We start from the raw sequence: 18,354 nt of genomic DNA on the forward strand, positions 1-18,354 counted from the left end.
AAAAAGTTGAATAATTGCTAATAGGCATGAAGTCAGAAAAATCTTCGAAAACTGGAGGAAAGGTAAAGAAAGGTGGCAGGGGGAGATCATGACCACCAACTCAATTCCACACCAAAAAGACTTACCCCCCCACTCTCCTTGAGCATGTGCTGTAAAAGAAAAGAACACTGTACCTTTAATTCCAAGCAGGGAAACTTTAGCCCAATGGAAACTGTGCGAGATAAGCGACTCCCAGTAATAGTTTTTGGAAGAACTTTGGAAATTGAATATGTATAACTGAACTGTATAAATTGCTTGCCCGTTTAGGCATGAGGGGTGCTGGCTTTGCGGATTACCACCTAGCCCCCATCTTTGCGTAAACAAGAACTGGAATAAAATACCTCTGCTCTGTGTTTATATTGGCATTTTGCACACCGGGTGAATGACCCCACTTTTGGGACAACAGTGGGGCAGGCAAAGCACCGCATCCCGCAGGCCGAGGGGCTCAGGCACCCACGTCGCTGCCGGAGGATTGCCGGCAAGAGGTTTGGCATCTGGAGAGGGGCTGCTGGGCCAGGGTGCCCAGGCACCCACCCCACTCCCCCAGCCGCAGCCACGAGTGCTCTCAGTGCTGGAGCAGAGGCCGTAGCAGCTGCCTGTGCCCAAGCCTGTCCCGAGCGGAGGGAAGACTTTGCTGGCGAGGAGCAATCCAGTGAAGGCATTGCTGAAATTGCTGGGCTTGAAGTTGCTGCCGGGCCAGGAGGGTGCCAAGGGGTCCTTGGGGTGGCAGCGCCTGGGCACCGTTCAACTCCGGGGAGCTGCAGAGCAGGGAGTCCCCGAGGCCGTTGGGGAAGGTCGCGGCCACCGCCTGCACTTTCCAACCCGGCTGGTCCATCAGCTCCTCCGCCACCTCCCTCTTGGCCCTGGCTGTCTTCTTGGAGCCCTTCCCGCAGAGCCGGACCACCCTGATGCTCTCACCACGCGGACAGCTCTGGTGGCCGAGGTCCTCAAGGCTCCTCAAGGCTGAAGCGCTCCCCAGGCTCTTGTACTCCACCAGTGCGCAGTGCTTGCTCAGCAGCTCGGGGAAGTCTGACGTGTATTTCTGCACATCCGAGGGCAGCTTGCGGCCCGGCCGCAGGATGCGGATGGAGGCGATGGTGCCGAAGGGGCTGAACATCCTCGTGATGGTCTTGAGGAAATTCTTCTGGAGCAGCAGCAGCATGTCCTGCTCCAGGGGCAGCAGCTCCCAGGCCAGCAGCAGTCTGCTGGGGGGGACACTCAGCAGGGACTCGGGGATGGGGACCCATGATACCGAAAAGCCAGTCGAAGAAACTCTCTAAGACTCATTTTGGAGTTTTAGAAAGTAGGCATTCTTTATTGCAGCGCTGGATGCACGGGGGATAGTTCCACCTAGCACGCGTGCCACAGCTTCAGCACAAACAGGTTATATGGAGTAACCAATTACATATTAATCAGATTAGTATACATATACATAAAAATTATTGTAACTGAGTATCATAGTACTGCCTACATCTGATCACATGCAACGGTTCTTCATTTGAGTCAAAGGGCTGCTTTTGCGACCACCGATCCGTTTCAAATTCTGTTGGCTGACCTTCAAGTCTTGTTCGTCATCCTTGTTCTTTGATCTTGGAGCTTAACATGGTTTCAGTCATATATGGTCAGTTTCAATATTAATCTTATCTAATGTACAGGAACATCCAGTCATAAGAGCAAAGAACTGTAAAACTTAGGAGTAACTACCTCTACTAGTTAATTACTTGGCTACACTTCTGTCTCTTTTTTCAATCATAGTGTTAGTATAAGATTTCTAATAATTATTTACCAAATCTCACTTTTACAGTCACCTAGCAGCAAACCAGTTTCCACGGCTGGTACAAAATATTAAAACCAACAAATATTTAGACATACCATACAGAATGTATGGACATATGCTATCACCCACCGCCTCACTTTGGTGCCCTCCTCGTTCACCTCCAGCAGCTCTGAGAACCGCAGGGTGTAAAGCGTCAGCCACCAGTCATGCGTCAGGTATTTCACCTGAGGGACAGAGGGGGCCACTGTGTCACTGTGAGTCTCCCCAGGCAGGGACCACCCTAAACCCATCATCGAGGCAGGCTGCACCCCCATCAACCTGAGGTCATGGCACGGCAATATCCCCCTTTCAGGATTTGTGGGAGAAGGCCGCCTGTGCTCCTGGACCATGGCAAGAAGACACAGCTTCCCTGTACATCACACCACCAGTGCTTCCCTGCAGTTTTTTAGTTAAGGCATGATCTCTCCCAGAGCAGCCTGGGGGAACCACGGGCAGAAGAGGTGAACCCAGCCCTGGGCTTGGGGTTTGAGGACCCCTCACCGCTTCCCCAGCCACCCTCCCTGGGTGGAGAACTGCTGCAGCACGTTGAAGGCAGACAGCAGGGCCCAGCTCTGCACCACCAGCGCTTTGCCGGGACACAGGCAGCCTGAGCAGAGCCTGGACCTCCCCGAGCACCTCACCGCAGACAGCCAGAGCACACCCAGACACCCAGGCATCCTCCACGTGGAGGCCACTTCCCACCCCAGCTGGCCAACGCAACGGGCTGCCTACCTTCTTCAAGGACGTCAGCAGTTTGATGCTGACGAAGCCCATCTTGTTCTTCTGGACATGTTTCAGGTGAACTCTGCTCATTATAATACCAAAACACACCTCCACCCCCAAAGTTACCCACCTCCAAGGTGCGACCACCCCCCCACTGAGCACGCGCTCTGAATTTTCTCTAGCGTATGCCTTTAAAAGCAAACTGAGAGAACTTTATACCAATCAAAGGAAAGGTATGTGTGACTAGAGTCACTCAAGCTCCACCGAAAAACTCAGAAAATATAAAAGGTCTTAAGAGAGGAGAAATGCCAGGGAAGACACCATCACAGACAAGTCGGGAGGACATCACTGACTTCTGGGATCAGTCGATGGACTGAGCCTCTCTCCCCCCCGCCATAGGGATGCCTATTGTGTGAGATTTGAACACTCGGCTGTACCGAGTGCTTCCCCGGGAAACTTAGAATTCTTTAGAGCTCTTTTCTTTCATCATTTAACGCGCCTGTAGGCGACTGTATTGTCACCTGCACGTGCTTTGCAGACAGTCTATTTATCACGGGCAATCCAAAAGCACCTGTACCGTTGCTTTAATAAACTGCGCTGCTCATTCATCTAGTCGTGATAATTTGTTAGCGCAACCAAACTCCCTAAGTCTGGTCATTCTCGTGCGTTGAACGCAGCTAAGCCAGAGTGCAGTACGCTATTAAGGGCATCCCTCATCGTGATAGTTCAGCACATTGAACGCGACCGCCCTTAGAGCGTCGAATTGGACATCACTCAGAAATTAAACCCAGCCGTCCCTAGCCCCTCTGACATCTGAGGATAAGCTGGAACGCAAGGCGGTTTATTTTCTGCCAAACTTCTGGCCTCAGTAACGCCACACAGCCCCCGGGGCCGGCGCCCCAAAGGCCTTCCTCCGAAGGATGCTGGGCCGAGGGGCGGCGGGCAGCGCTGCGCACGGGGGGCCCCCTCACACCACCCCCCCGTGTCGCAGTGCCACCACCCGGCAACGCAGCAGTCACAATGCCCCGGGGCACTATAAAAGGGGCAGCCTCCCCTGTCCCACTGCCAGTCTGCCTGGCAGGCGGCCCAGAGACATCCCAGAGGAAGTCTGTGAGGAGCCGCTGGAATTACTTGCCGGGCGCTGAGGGAGGAAGACCGGAGGCTGCACCAGGCTGCTGGAGACGAGAAGAACCACCAAGCCCTGGAGGTGCCCGAGGCCATCAGGCTTTTTTGGATGGAGAGCTGTGGCAAGACCAAGGGAATGCCTTCTTGAGGAGCACTGCAGAGCTCGCCGTCCTCACTCCCTGCGGAACCAGTGGCAGCAGCCGTAAGAAGTGGGATGCAGAGATGTTGCCAGGGCTCCCAGTGCTTTGGAGCACCCGCTGGTGGCCCGAAGGCGTGGGAAGGATTCTTGCCCCCAAGGTCGATCAGGCCGGGGGCACTTGGCCACTCTCGGAAGCCCCGAGGTGGCTCCAGGTTCAGGGAGAACAGGGCTTGGGCATCCCCTGGGGGGCGTGACCAGCCTGCGGGACCAGGAGGCAGGTCTTGCTCACACGTGCTCAGGGAATAGCCGATCGCCAGCTCTGGGGTCAGGAAGGAATTTTCCCCCGGCGCAGATTGGCACTGGGCCCCGGGGGTTTTTTGCCTTCCTCTGCAGCACTGAGCAGGACCACTTGTCAGGGCTCCTCCGGTCCGTTTTGGCTAGGTTACTGCCTGCTGCTCGTGCAAGATCTTGGGTAGCAGCCCCAGACTCCTAAAAGGAAGCTACCCTTGAGGTTTTTTCTTTTTTGGAGGAAGCTCTCCCCTTTGGGATCCACCTGTGACTCCTCCCAGGCATCTCCCAGAGCCTTTTGGCCTTTTCATAGCTATCTTTTCTTAGGATCTTAGGTCCGTAAAGCAGAGGCCAAAAGATTCTGGGAGATGCCTGGGAGGAGTCTCGGGTGGATCCCGGAGGAAAGAGCTTCCTCCAAAGGAGAAAAATCATCCGGGGTAGCCTCATTAGACAAGTCTGGGGCTGCTACCTGGGATCTCAGCTCCTTATAAGAAAAGGCCAAAAGACTCTAGGAGACGCCTGGAAGGAGTCACAGGGGGATCCCGGAGGGCAGAGCTTCCTCCAAAAAAGAAAAAAACCTCAAAGGTAGCTTCCTTGGAGGAGTCTGGGGCTTCTACCTGAGACCTTAGGTAGGTAAAGCAGAGGACAGAAGACTCTAGGAGATGCCTGGGAGGAGTCTCAGGTGGCTGTCGGAGTTGAGAGATTTCTCTACAGGAGAAAAAAAATGTCTTGAGCTACTTACTTGGAGGAGTCTGGGGCAGGTAGCTGGGATCTCCGGTCCCGAACGCAGAGGTCAAAACATTCTGGGAGACGCCTGGGAGGAGTCTTGGGTCAATCCTGGAGGAGAGAGCTTCCTGCAAAAGAGAAGAATCATCTTGGGTAGCTTCCTTGGAAGAGTCTGGGGCTGCTACCTGAGGCATTAGGTAGTTAGAGCAGAGGCTAAAAGACTCTGGGAGATGCCTGGGAGGAGTCTCGGGTGCATCCCGAAGAGGAGAGCTTCCTCCAAAGGAGCAAAATCATCTTGGGTAGCGGCCTTGACGAAATCTGGGGCTGGACATCCCCTGGGAGGCGTGACCAGCCTGCGGGACCAGGAGGCAGGTCTTGCTCACGTGCTCAGGGAATAGCCGATCGCCAGCTCTGGGGTCAGGAAGGAATTTTCCCCCGGCGCAGATTGGCACTGGGCCCCGGGGGTTTTTTTGCCTTCCTCTGCAGCACTGAGCAGGACCACTTGCCAGGGCTCCTCCGGTCCATTTTGGCTAGGTTACTGCCTGCTGCTCGTGCACCACGAAGATGGCCTCTCGTGCCCTGCAGCTAGGGGGAGGAAGGCTTTTTTTCCCCCACGGTGGGCTAGCAAGTGTCCCCGGGGGTTTTTTGCCTTCCTCTGCAGCACTGAGCACGGCCCCTCGCCAGGGCTCCTTTGGGCCGTTGTGGCTAGGTGCCCGCTGCTCGTGCTCCACGAAGGTGGCCCTCGTGCCCCGCATCCGGGGGGAGGAACCTTTCGGACTCCCAGGCCGGGCTCCAAGGGATGCTCCCGGGGGTTGCTTCTTGTCCTCTGTAGCACTGAGCACAGCCCCTTGTCAGGGCTCCTCTGGGCCCTTTCGCCTAGCTCCCTGCCTGCTGCTCTTGCACCTCCAAGGCACCGCTCGTGCCCTGCCTCTCTCGGGCTCTCTTGCCCAGTGCAAGTCTGGAGCAGGAGCGAGCTCTGCTCTTCCCTTAGCTCCATTTCCCCAGGGCTTATGGCTTGGGCAAAACAGCCTGTGCTTGGAAGGGCTCCAGGCTTGCTGCCCCATCACGAGCTGCCACTTTTCACCTCTTCCTGCACGCAAATCAAGCGCAGGGCCGGCACGAGAGCGCCTTTTGTGCATCGTTGGCCAAGAAGCACAGCGGCGGAGCAAGTTGCCGAACGCAAAAATACGCTTTTCACCTCTACCTGTCATACTTTGGAAAATACCCCACGGTACCACACACACCTCCTTCTCCTCCTCCTTCTTCTTCTTTTGTGTGTGGTCGGTCCTGATCCTCATTCTGCACGTTCTCACTCTTCAGGAAACAGGGACTGCTTGGCCTGTATTCCTCCTGCTACTTTCTGTAGCTCTGGGACTTGCCTTTGCCAGGCTGCAAAGGATGTTTTCTCAAGCTCAACTGAAGAATGCATCAGCCTGCTCCTGGCTACACAGGCACATTGTGTTAAGGCTTGTGAGCATCAGCTCTGAAACAGACTCAGAAAAATAAAAATAATAGCCTGTTTCCACTTGCAACCTTTGTGTTATGTGTCCTTCAAAGTGGTTCTGGAGCTGAAACCCCCCTGGCGTTTCAGGCAAATAACAGTCTCGTTGGTATTTGACTCATGGTGAGCACAGGGAACAGAGCAGAGTAGAACAGAACAGAATAGAATGGAATAGTTCAGCTGGAAGGAACCTACAACCATCATCTAGTCCAATTACCTGACCGTTTCAGGGCTGACCAAAAGTTCAAGCATGGTATTAAGGGCATTGTCCAAATGCCTCTTCAACACTGACAGGCACGGGGCATCCACCACCTCTCCAGGAAGCCTGTTTCAGGGTGTGACCACCCTCTTGGCAAAGAAATGTCTCCTCACGTCAAGTCCGAACCTCCCCTGACAGCGTGGTAGCAAGTGTCCCTTGGTGCCTTGGTAAGGAACGGTGAGGAAACCGTGCATGCTCTCTACATCTCTGCAGAGTTCCTGCAGAGGGAACCAAACCCCTGTCTTTCACCTCTGGCATCACCACAACCAAAGGAATGTCTGTGGCCTACATGCCCTTATTTACATAGTCTGAAGGTACAGATCCATTTTGGCACCAACGCACAAAATGGCAAGGAGACTACCTCTCTTAATCTCTCAGTACTCAAAATACTAAATCCTAAAGGAAAAGGAGACTTGCCAGGGTTTGAGGCAAGATCCGAACATCTTCCCACAAACCGAGGTAGGCAAAGAACTCTCAGAAAGGTTCAAGTCACAGGTGAGCTGTGGAAGTTTCACCCATGGCTGAAGCGCCTTTGGTATCCCATATAAACACGGCCAACGCGTGTGTTTAATAGAAAGGCTGCGCAGCTGGGTTTCAGTGGGACAAGGGGATGTGACGGCAATAGCAGCAATGGGCTATTTTGACAGTTTGGAAGAGCTGTCTGTCCTTTGCCTGGCTGGGCTTTGGTCACGGATCCAAATGGTCCACGTCTGAATACGACCAACCTTTCCTTCCACCACACCGGGGTCACCTCCGCGCACTTGTTTCTCAAAGCCTGGCTTACTTCCGTGGCGGGCTCTTGGCACCCACCATCCCAACCTATGGCTCTGGTTACACTTTGGCTTGCCTCCAGGCTGCGGCTGCCGAAATCACCCCCCTTACGCCCCACGAAAAGGGGTTGTGTCCAGCCACATCAAGTCCCTGCTCCTCCTGGCTGCGGGGTCGCACAGGCTTTAGCTCTGGCGCAGAGAGGGGACGGCTAATAGGGGCGGTCTCTGCGCTGCACGCTTGGTTCCTGCCATGGCCCGAGAGAAGAGGAACAGCACCAGGCTTCTCCTTGCGAGCTGAGTGGCAGAGCAGGCGCCAGGGACACCCAGCAGCTGGGCCCAGGGCATGGCCGCCAAGGGCAGGGAGAGACCCCCGGGCCTCCTGGGCACAGCGACAGCCCGTGGAATGATTGCTGGAGGTGACTTGTCGGTATGACACACGTCCCCCCGCCGCCCCTCAAGGGAAGGTGAACCTCCAGGGAGGAACACTGCACACGTCAAGAATTGGTTCCGTGGTAGCTCCCTAAGCAACGTGACCTGCAACTTTAGACGTCAGCAACACCAGGGGAGCTTGGTATGCTGACTCTGAAAAGGAACACAGAGGGTGGAGCGGAGCCGAGACCTCGTGGCCAGGCTCTGTGATCGCAGGGATAGGGAACCGGAACAATCGGAACGAGAACGCTTGCTCCCTGCATTGAATCCACTGAAGCAAGGAGGTAACACAATGGGGGTTCTGTTGAGCTAATGCCCTGCTTCTGGTTTCTATCACACATGCCCAGTTCTGGGGTACTCACACGCAACAGCAGGTCCTTTGGGTGAACTTTGCTCATTATAATACCAAAACACACCTCCACCCCCAAAGTTACCCATCTCCAAGGTGCGACCAACCCCCACTGAGCACGCGCTCTGAATTTTCTCTAGTGTATACCTTTAAAATCAAACCGAGAGAACTTTATACCAATCAAAGGAAAGGTATGTGTGACTAGAGTCACTCAAGCTCCACCGAAAAACTCAGAAAACATAAAAGGGCTTAAGAGAGGAGAAATGTCAGGGAAGACACCATCACAGACAAGTCGGGAGGACATCGCTGACTTCTGGGATCAGTCAATGGGCTGAGCCTCTCTCCCCCCCGCCATAGGGATGCCTATTGCGTGAGATTTGAACACTCGGCTGTACCGAGTGCTTCCCTGGGAAACTTAGAATTCTTTAGAGCTCTTTTCTTTCATCATTTAACGCGCCTGTAGGCAACGGTATTGTCACCTGCACGTGCTTTGCAGACAGTCTATTTATCACGGGCAATCCAAAAGCACCTGTACCGTTGCTTTAATAAACTCCGCTGCTCATTCATCTAGTCGTGATGAAAAACAAAAGAAAAGAGAAAGCCCCAAACCCAAATGTAAAGGAGCCTCAGCGCCGGAGGACGAGCTCTCCTCTCTCAAAGCAGCCTGGGGGAACCACGGGCAGAAGAGGTGAACCCAGCCCTGGGCTTGGGGTTTGAGGACCCCTCACCGCTTCCACAGCCACCCTCCCTGGGTGGAGAACTGCTGCAGCACGTTGAAGGCAGACAGCAGGGCCCAGCTCTGCACCACCAGCGCTTTGCCGGGACACAGGCAGCCTGAGCAGAGCCTGGACCTCCCCGAGCACCTCACCGCAGACAGCCAGAGCACACCCAGACACCCAGGCATCCTCCACGTGGAGGCCACTTCCCACCCCGGCTGGCCAACGCAACGGGCTGCCTACCTTCTTCAAGGACGTCAGCAGTTTGATGCTGACGAAGCCCATCTTGTTCTTCTGGACATGTTTCAGGAGGAAAGCATCCTTGGCCAGGTTCTCGTCAGAGAGGTGGAATTCCACCTGGGACGCAACCCTCCTGACCAGCTGCCGGTCAGGGACTGAGTAGCTGCAGTCCAAGAGATCAGCCCCCAGAACATCGCTCGCATCGCAGAAGCTCCCGGCAAAGCAGCAGGGACACGGGTGTGACTTGGTGGCCTTTGGGATGTGCAGCACTGCCCGGTCCCAGCCACAGCGGTGCAGATGGCAGAGTGTTGAGGAGCGGGGTGGCTCAGCTGCGCTCTGAAATGAAACGGAGTTTTATGGTTTTAGAAGTGCGCTTGCCTTCACGCCCCCAGCATCGGTCCCTGCCACAAGTTACGCAGCAGATGGCCTTGCACAATCTTGCAGCCAGAGGTGCCTCACCAACAGAGCGCCATCTCTTTAATTAACAGGATACAGGCCAGGAGAGATCTTTGGCCTCCGGTTCACGGCAGTTGTCCCGACTCCCCCAGGCCACACACTGTTCACACAGCGGGAGCGAGAGGCCTGTGTCCTTGGTACCAGGGGGTCCTTGCTAGTGCCGAATCCTCCAAGCACGAGGAGGGGATGTACTAACCCCATCCCTGGGGTCCCGTAGAGCGCAAACAGCCCCAGCGCCCCGACACCGGACGTTGGGCAGAATCCAGTCCTTTTCTGGGAGCACGCGGCGGCGGGTACCGTCTCCTCCTGGGTGTCACGCACCCAGGGAAAGCGCCGCCCCCTCCGAGGGGGATCCAGAGCTGCTGCTTTTCCCATCAGGAGACTAAAAGACCTGACAGCACTACTGGAGCGAGGGCTGGGGGAAAGCGTGCCACCGAGCGACACCGCGTGACCTTCCTTCGCGCCCTCGAGGTCCTTTTTCCTATTTCTGCCTCGCTCCGGTCAACGCAGCGAACAGAAGCACGGGCAACAGTCGCAAACGCATTTGCCATCTGGCGCAAGGAGGCTGCGGCTGCAGCTTGGTCCCCGCTCGGCTCGGCTGAATCAACTTGTTCTTCTTCCCCCACCGGAAAAATACTGTTGAAAGCAAAGAGGATTTGCACCCGCAGACCCTGAGAGCCGCCTGTAGGCCCCGGGGGCACCCCAGCCTCCCTTAACCCTTTCCCTCCCCAGGAGGAGCTGGGGAGGCTCTTGGGGGTGGGGCAAAACACAGGGAGCCCCCGCATTCCTTCCGGGGAGACGCCAAAGAGTCCTTGGCAGCCAACAGCCAGAAGGGACCATGGCGCAGCCACCAGTGCAGCTCCCACTGCCTGGGCCCTGGGGCCCCCCGGCACCCCAGCTTTTCCAGCCATTCGTGCTCCCCAAAAACTTCTACCCTCAAGGTAGGGACTGACCCCAACCCCTGCAGCCCAGGGATGCTCTTGGGGGGCAAGAGCAGAGGTGACCGCCGGCCATCGCTCCCGTCTCTCTCTCTTAGGCTCAGCCAACCTGTGCCGCCTGCCCGCGCGGGAGCAGCCCTTCCCTGCAGCCTGGGCACCCCTGGCAGGGGGGACACCCCAGGCCCCCCAGGCACCACCAGCAGGTATGGCACCCCAGTCTGCACTGGCACCTTCCCCATCCCCATCACACCCCTTCCCCTGGCACTTTTCACATGGGGGTTCAGCAAGCCCCGGTGAGCATCCTTGCCGTTGCCCGGGCGGCACGTGCCCAGGAAAGCCCATCTGCAGAGAATTCCCCAAATATTTGGGGCCACCTCTCCCGTTTCACCTCCTAGATGCGAGTCTCCTCCCCGATTTGCAACCCCGTCCCACCGGCACAGCAGCTCACCCCGTGGGGATCGCCCCGGCCACAAGCTCCCCACGCCCCTGGCCCAGAGCTGGGGGATGTCGGCCATCGGGGCCGGCTCGGCGGGTGCCCCTGGAGAGTCCCCCCGCCCCAGCACGGCTCCCCCTCACCCACACAGGGCTGCAGAGAGCTCCATGTGGCTGCCTCTTCGACCCCCGCGTCTTCCGCATCCAGTGGACAACCACCCACCTGCCTCCGCCGGCCACCGCCACGCTCGGCCAAGGCGCCGCTTCTCTGCCGGGTGCTGCCCTGTGGCGTCCCGGGGGCTGCGGGGCCCCCCTGGCCTGGACAGCCCCAGGGACCCCCCAGGGCCAACCACAATACCTCGCACCCTGTGAAAATCAGAGGAGTGGCGTGGCCCCAGCCCCTCTGGAGCTGCCACTGTCCATCCCCGGCTACCAGCACAGCGAGGGGCAGTTGGCACAGATCAACATCCCCAGCACGGCCACCCCTGTGGGGGCACCCCTGGGCAGCGATGTCCCCCCCAGCCCCTGCGCTGCCAGCCACAACCAAGCCGTTGGGGACACTGCAGGCGACCTTGCAGTGTCCGAGGAGATGCTCCTGGAAGAGGCCCTAAGGCTCTTCAGTTGCTCCCTGGATGGAGTGGGGGTCAGCCAGGATGGTCCCAGCAGCAGCCCCATGTCTGGGGACCCTGCTGGCACCAGCGGAGCGGAGAGAGGGATGGCCCCAGCCCCCCCAGCGATGCCAACACCCATCCCCGGCTACGAGAACATCGAGGGGCCGTTGGCCAAGATCAACACCTGTGGCATGGCCACCCCTGTGGGGGCACGCCCAGGCAGTGACGTCCCCCCCAGCCCCTGTGCTGACCCCCACAATCAAGCCCTTGGGGAGCCTGTAGGTGAACTTGCAGCGTCTGAGAAAGTGCCTCTGCAAGAGGCCCTAGTGCTCTTTGGTTGCTCCCCAGATGGAGTGGGCGTCAACCAGCATGCTCCCAGCAGGAGCTCCATGCCCGGGGACGCTGGTGGCACCGGCGCAGCCACCCCCCACCGCGACTTCAGCTCGCTCTCGCTGCCTGAGGAGATGCTCACCCCTGACTACTGCATCCCCGAGCTCAGCGACGCCATGCTGAGCCTAGAAATATTCAACATCATCGGGATGGAGCCCCAGGAGCTGTGGGAGGATGCCGGGATGGACCTGCCACCATCCCCACCTGCCATGGCAGGCAAGCGGAGGAAGAGGCAGGCGCAGAGCTCCTTGCCAATGCCACCCAGCAAGCGCAGGGCTCTTGCAGCCAACGTGGGGGTGTGAGGGGGGGCGGGGATTAGACAGGGGTGAGAGGGATGGAGATGGGGGGAGTGGGGGGTGGGAGAGGAGGGGGGGTACTTGTTGAAGGAGGGGCCAGGGAGGGGGGTGGGGAGGGGTTAGACCAACTTGGATGGGACCTTTCCTCTTGTCTTTTCAATTAAAAGCTCCTTCTCCAGAACCGCTCCGTGCCTGTGTGGGAGGGGGAGGGAGAGCAGGGGGCACCAAGAAACAGCACCCAAGAGGTGCAAAAGCCCCGCTGAGCCCCAGATCCGAGCCGGGGAAAGCCCCGAGGGGAACCGAGCCACCCCCAGGGCCGAGTCACCACCAGCGGGGCAGGCAACGGTGGGGCGGGACGCGGACGACTCCCCTCTCCCCTTCCCCAGGGGGAGCAGCCCTTTGGTGGGGAAGCCAGGACAGACAGGTCCCTGCAGGACTCACGGACACGGCCCCACGCAGAAAGCAGCACAGAGCCCCTGCGACAAGGACAGACCTCGGGGGCCGGGGGGGACACGGGCACACACGACAGCAAGGGCTGCAAGGCCTTCGTCTTGAACACCACCAGCGTCCCCTCCAGCGGGGACAGGGCTCGGTGCAAAGCCCTTCAAAGCCTCAAGACCATCACGGCCTTCCTCGGGTCCCACTGACCTCAGCCCCGGAGAGCCCAGCTTTGCCTCACTGACACACCAAAATAACCCCAAATCACCCCAAGAATGGCGAGGGAGGGAGCTGCAGGCCACGCAGGGACCCTCCTCCCCTTGTCTGGCTGCACCTTGGGCAGCTGCAAGACCATGAAGGGGAGAGAAAAAATCAGAAGGAAAAAAAAAAAAAAAAAATCACTGCACCGGCCAGAAAGTGCCTGGAAACTTCATCCCTCTTTATTGCCCATTTCCCATGCGAGCTCCACAACCTGGGAGCAACGCAGCCAACGGCACCTTCGAGAACTAGACTCACAGCCTGCTGCAGCTGACCCTGCTCGCGCAGCTGAGGTGGGCTGGATGATCTCTAGAGGTCCCTTTCAGCATCCATTCTGTGCTGCTGTGACTCTGTCTCCGCCGTGGTTTAACCCCAGCCAGCAACTAAGCACCACGCAGCCGCTCACTCACTCCCCCCCATCCAGTGGGATGGGGGAGAAAATCTGGAAAAAGAAGTAAAACTCGTGGGTTGAGATAAGAATGGTTTAATAGAACAGAAAAGGAGAAACTAATAATGATAACACTAATGAAATGACAACAGCAATAATAAAAGGATTGGAATGTACAAATGATGCGCAGTGCAATCGCTCACCACCCCCCGATCGACACCCAGCTAGTCCCCGAGCAGCGATTCCCCCCCCACACTCCTCAGTTCCTATACTAGATGGAACGTCGCATAGTATGGAATACCCTGTTGGCCAGTTTGGGTCAGGTGCCCTGGCTGTGTCCTGTGCCAACTTCTTGTGCCCCTCCAGCTTTCTCGCTGGCTGGGCATGAGAAGCTGAAAAATCCTTGACTTTAGTCTAAACGCTACTTAGCAACAACTGCAAACATCAGTGTTATCAAGGTTCTTTGCATACTGAACTCAAAACATAGCACTGTACCAGATACTAGGAAGACACTTAACTCTATCCCAGCTGAAACCAGAACACTTTGAACCACTTAACATTCCATGAGAAATACCCCAAGAGCTCAAGAAGAAAGAGCAGAAAGACAGGAGACAGGTGAAAGCCTAGAGCACCAGCTAGACGGAATGAAAGACCCTCTTCCTTCTCTGAAGCTTCAGCAAGGCTTCCTTCACCTGCTTGTTCCTCCGACTGTAAATGACGGGGTTCAAACTGGGGCTGACGAGACTGCAGAAAAGGGAAAGAACTTTCTCCCTCCCAGAGGAGTTACCGCTCCCGGGCCCCGCGTACATGAAGATGGCGTTTCCATAAAAGACACCCACCACGGTCGGGTGGGAGCCACACGTGGACAAGGTTTCGTGCCATCCTGGCACAGAGCGGATGCGCAGATCGGTGGCCGGGGTGTCCAGGGAGGAAATCAGGATTAAGGCTAAAGGCAAGAGGAAGAAGCACACACAAATAGCAAAGATCAGGACTTTATTGGCAGGAGCGGCAGTGCAGGCCAGCTTTAAGACAGCAAGAACTTCACAGGAGAAGTGGACAACCTCGCAGGGGCCGCAGAAAGGCAGGTGTAAAGCCAGAGAGGCTTGCAGTGTACCAAATACGAACGCCAAAGCCCACAAAACCGTGGCAAGGCTGAGGCGCAGCCTCCAGATCATGATGAAGGCATAGCGCGGGGGGCGGCAGATTGCCACGTAGCGAACATGAGACATCACGGCCAGCAGCACGCACGCTGTAAGTGCAAAGATTAAATAAAGATGGATCTGTGCCCCACACCCAGCAACGGAGAGGGTTCTGCCTTGTCCAAGGAGGCTCCTTAGCATACGGGGGACATTGCTGGAGGCGTAGCAGATGTCCCCGATGGAGAAGTGGCAGAGGAAGAAGTACATGGGGCTGTGGAGGCAGTAGTCCAGGCAGATAAGCAGAAAGACAAGTGCGTTTCCCATCAGAGTGGCAGAGCAGAGGGCAGAGAAAAGGCCAGAGGCAGCGCTGCAGGGCTGGGGTGCTGCAGAACCCCAGGAGGACGAATTCTGTGACAGTCGTTTCATTCTGCACGCTGTGCTGGAGGTGAGGCAGCACAAACTGCGACCACGGAGTTCTGGAAGCGAAGGAGCAAGGAAAAGGAAACAAAAAGGAGAGTTTTCCTAAGAATGTTGTGTCCTTCTTTACTCTTTACGCTGCAGCTCCCTTCTCCCTGTTCTTCCCTCTGACTCCAGTGAAAGGTGCGTACTACCCTCCCCATGCTGAGCGACGCACATCTGAATTGCAAGCTCCAATCTCTCTGCAAACTTTGAGCAGTTTGACCAATCTCGCACAACTTTGCTGCCTAGCTTGCCCTTGAAGTCCTTCTTTTCCTGGGTTGGGTTTGGGTTTTTTTTGCAGGGGGTGGGGAGGGGCAGGGTGTCGTGTCGCTGTTGGAGAAGATAAGATGATGAAGATTGCAGGTGTCGATTAAGGTGAAGTCAGAACAACTTCAAAGCAGCTATATTAAATTAAGTCCATATTAAAAGGAATGCACAGTTCACAGAATAATTCCAGTTTTACCATTAAACCAACCAGCATTTCCAAGCCACTGCTGTGTCCTCTTTACCTTCGTGAAATGCATTCCTATTGAATCCTGCAGTTGCTTGATCCAACTCCCCTTCCCAGCAGGGAGGCTACTGCAGGCCCGGGAAGGTCAGGCAGAACGTCACCTTGGTTCCTGCTGTGCAGCTGCTCGCCGTTACCAGTTTCGCAGGGTGCTGGTCAAGGTCCCTGGGCATCCCCTGGCACTTGTCTCCACGCGGCTCTCTGGTCTCCAAGATCTTCCGCCACTTCCAGGATATTTCCTCCAGCCAGGATCTTCACCTTTTCCTTCCTGGGTCCCTTTCTTCTCTTCAAGATCCCTTCTTCTTGCTGGGAACCCTTCTTTTTGCCACCACCTCTTCTTTCTGGAACCCCACGCCCCCACTTTTCCCAATCTAAGTTGTCTATGTGAGCAGTACGAGGCCTGATCAGCCTCCGAATTAAGGCTTCTGGCTCCTAGCTCTGTATTAACTGTAGGATTCGGGACATGCCACTTTTGCTTATTCCAGGTGTTACCCAAATTTACAACCAGCCCACGCTGGCTGCGTGTAGCAAGAAGCATGCTTCTGCTTGACAGCTCAGAATTCAGTTTCAGACATTCACACGCACAGACCTTGCCACACACGTGCACCCCGTCACGTCTTGCCTGGTAACCTTCACAGTTTGAGCCAGTTTTTTGTCTACGGCCGGGCTTCAGAGGCAGGGCATGGCCACAGAAGCGCATCCCCCCCGTCAGTCTGTGAGCTGAGCAAGGGAGACTCAATACTTGTCTGGTGAGCCTCATACCCAGGCAATGTGGGCGATCCCTCTCCTGCGACAGCCCTGGCAAAAGCCACAGCAGGGTGCTCCCTTGCCTCTGCCTAGGTCACTGGGGTTCCCCTGCCTGCCACTGCTCCTTTGTCCTCCTCTGTGTTTGTGGAGATGAACCTTCAACCACACAACCTAACACCTACAACGCCGGGAAAAAGAGAGGCTGCAGAGGGTCCAGCGGGGAAGGTCGCCGATGTAAAATGCTCTTTGTGAGAGGCAGCACACCCAGCTCACCTCCTTGCTCCTGAGCTGCTCTATCGGAAGCACTGCGTGCAGGACGCTCTGCTCAACAGGCTGTGTCTGTCTCTGACTGCCTTGTCCTTGCTACAGCACCGTGTGCTGGGGGAACGCCACGGAGAGCAAGGAGGACGCTCTTTCCCCAGGAGCAACGGAGGGTGCTCAGCTGAGTGCTGCTGCAGGGGCCAAAGTGGGGCAGGCAGGCAGGCAGGGGAAGGCAGGAACGAGGGAGCTGGGAGTAACCGGCCAGTCTGGGAGATGCCCGAGAGGCTCAAGAACCCTGTAAGCACAGGACGAGCTTAGAGGAGGTTCAACGTGAGGCCCTGTGCTTAACCATCCCCTCCAGATCTGGACCTTCTCTGCTTCCCGAGTTACCGTGCAGTTTAACAGCCTGGTGCAGAGATCCTGACTGGGAGATCACTGTACCTCCAGGACTTAGGGATCCACCTAACAGTTAACCTGAGCGGGTGCAGGTCTGTGCTGCGCTGTACCTACAGCGTGGCCTTCAGGCTGTGTCCCTACACATGTCCCTTGGCCGCAGGATAAACGGAGCTCGTTGACTGTAACAGAGGAGCCTCCAGGCAGCTCCTGCTTGGTACCAGCGATTACGCCACCTGCGCGGCCCTGCCGTTATCTAAAGTACAGCAAGAAGTCCGCGCGTGAACATCCTTTACGCATAGAGTTGTTTTCTTCTAAGAAAAGTTGTATAACACCGTGAATGACCAAAAGGAGGAACTTCTCCACAGGCAGGATCTGTACAGTGTGCCAAGGGAAAATCCATCTGGGGTCTGCCCAATGCTGCATGAACGCAGGGTCCCCAGCGTCTGAAGGGACCTAAGATTTACTTGCTACCTAGATGCCTCTTCTTGCTGCCTGTACGCCTTCTTCCTGGCTACCTCGCCTCCCAAGATCTTGCCCACCCCCCGCCTACTGGGGAGGGGGGGAATGTTAGAGAGACAGCCTCGATGCTGTGCCAGCACTGCTCAGCCATGGCCAAAACACTGCTGTGTTATCAACAGCTTTCTAGCTACCAGTACAGAGCACAGCACTACGAGGGCTGCTGTGGGGTAAAGGAACTCCAACTCAGCCAGACCCAATACAGAAGGGAAGTGGAGGAACAACAGAGGGGGCAGCCCAGGGACACAGAGCCCCAGGTCTCATCTGGCCGCTCCTGTGACCATACGGTGTATTCAAAATCAAATACCTGAAGTGCTCCCTTAGATGCAGTTTACAGCCCGGGGACAAGAAGGTGGCAGTTCTGCATTTTGCAGCTTCCAGGCTGATGGCAGAGCCAAAGCAAAAAAAAAAAAGAAACCAAACCAAACCAAACCAAGAGAGGTAAAACTGGAGCGCAGGGAGCAAATGCTTTTCTTTCACCTTAGGCCAACTGCTCAGACGCTCTCTATGCTGCCCTGCCACAGAAGGCATCCCTCTCGTACCAGTAAGAGACATAAGAGTGAATTAAAGCCAGGACCCCAAACCAGAACAAAAACCCGGTCGTGATGAAGAAGAAAGTGGAGAATGCATCAAATATAACAGAAAATTATTTTGGACGTTCCCAGTTTACATTTGGAAAAAAGAGAAAAAAAAAAAGAAGAGGAATTAGGTATTAAAAGAGCAGCACTGAATGATAAAGCAGTAGCAGTCCCTCTACCACTACAAACCCACACCCCCACATGCACGTACGCACGCAGACTTAACACCACCAAACTCCCATTGACTGTGACGTTCACCTCAGCTTGCTGGTCTAGAGATACTGAATGCCTGAAGCACACCAAGGATAACTGAAAACGTCTGCATGGCTTTAATGGGAATCCTCCAACTGAAACAAAGCGCTTTCTCCCTCCGTCTCCGTTGGCACATCCCCAAGTCACGCTCTCACTCCTCTCCTTCAAAGT

General features: G+C 56.1%; 1 protein-coding gene across 1 annotated transcript; it reads right to left on the bottom strand.

Annotated features, from left to right (window-relative positions):
• Nucleotides 1-339: 339 nt before the first annotated feature.
• On the bottom strand, nt 340-9,336 carry LOC138683160 (la-related protein 7-like; the record flags this gene model as incomplete). The annotated part of the gene is given in 4 exon segments (XM_069774682.1): nt 340-760; nt 762-1,313; nt 1,946-2,040; nt 9,124-9,336. Coding segments are annotated over 4 exon segments (1,227 nt in total), but the record flags the coding sequence as incomplete, so codon positions are not given.
• Between the last annotated feature and the right edge of the window lie 9,018 nt (nt 9,337-18,354).

This window comes from Haliaeetus albicilla, chromosome 31 (genome assembly GCF_947461875.1).
Source record: "Haliaeetus albicilla chromosome 31, bHalAlb1.1, whole genome shotgun sequence".
NCBI classification, from domain to species: domain Eukaryota; kingdom Metazoa; phylum Chordata; class Aves; order Accipitriformes; family Accipitridae; genus Haliaeetus; species Haliaeetus albicilla.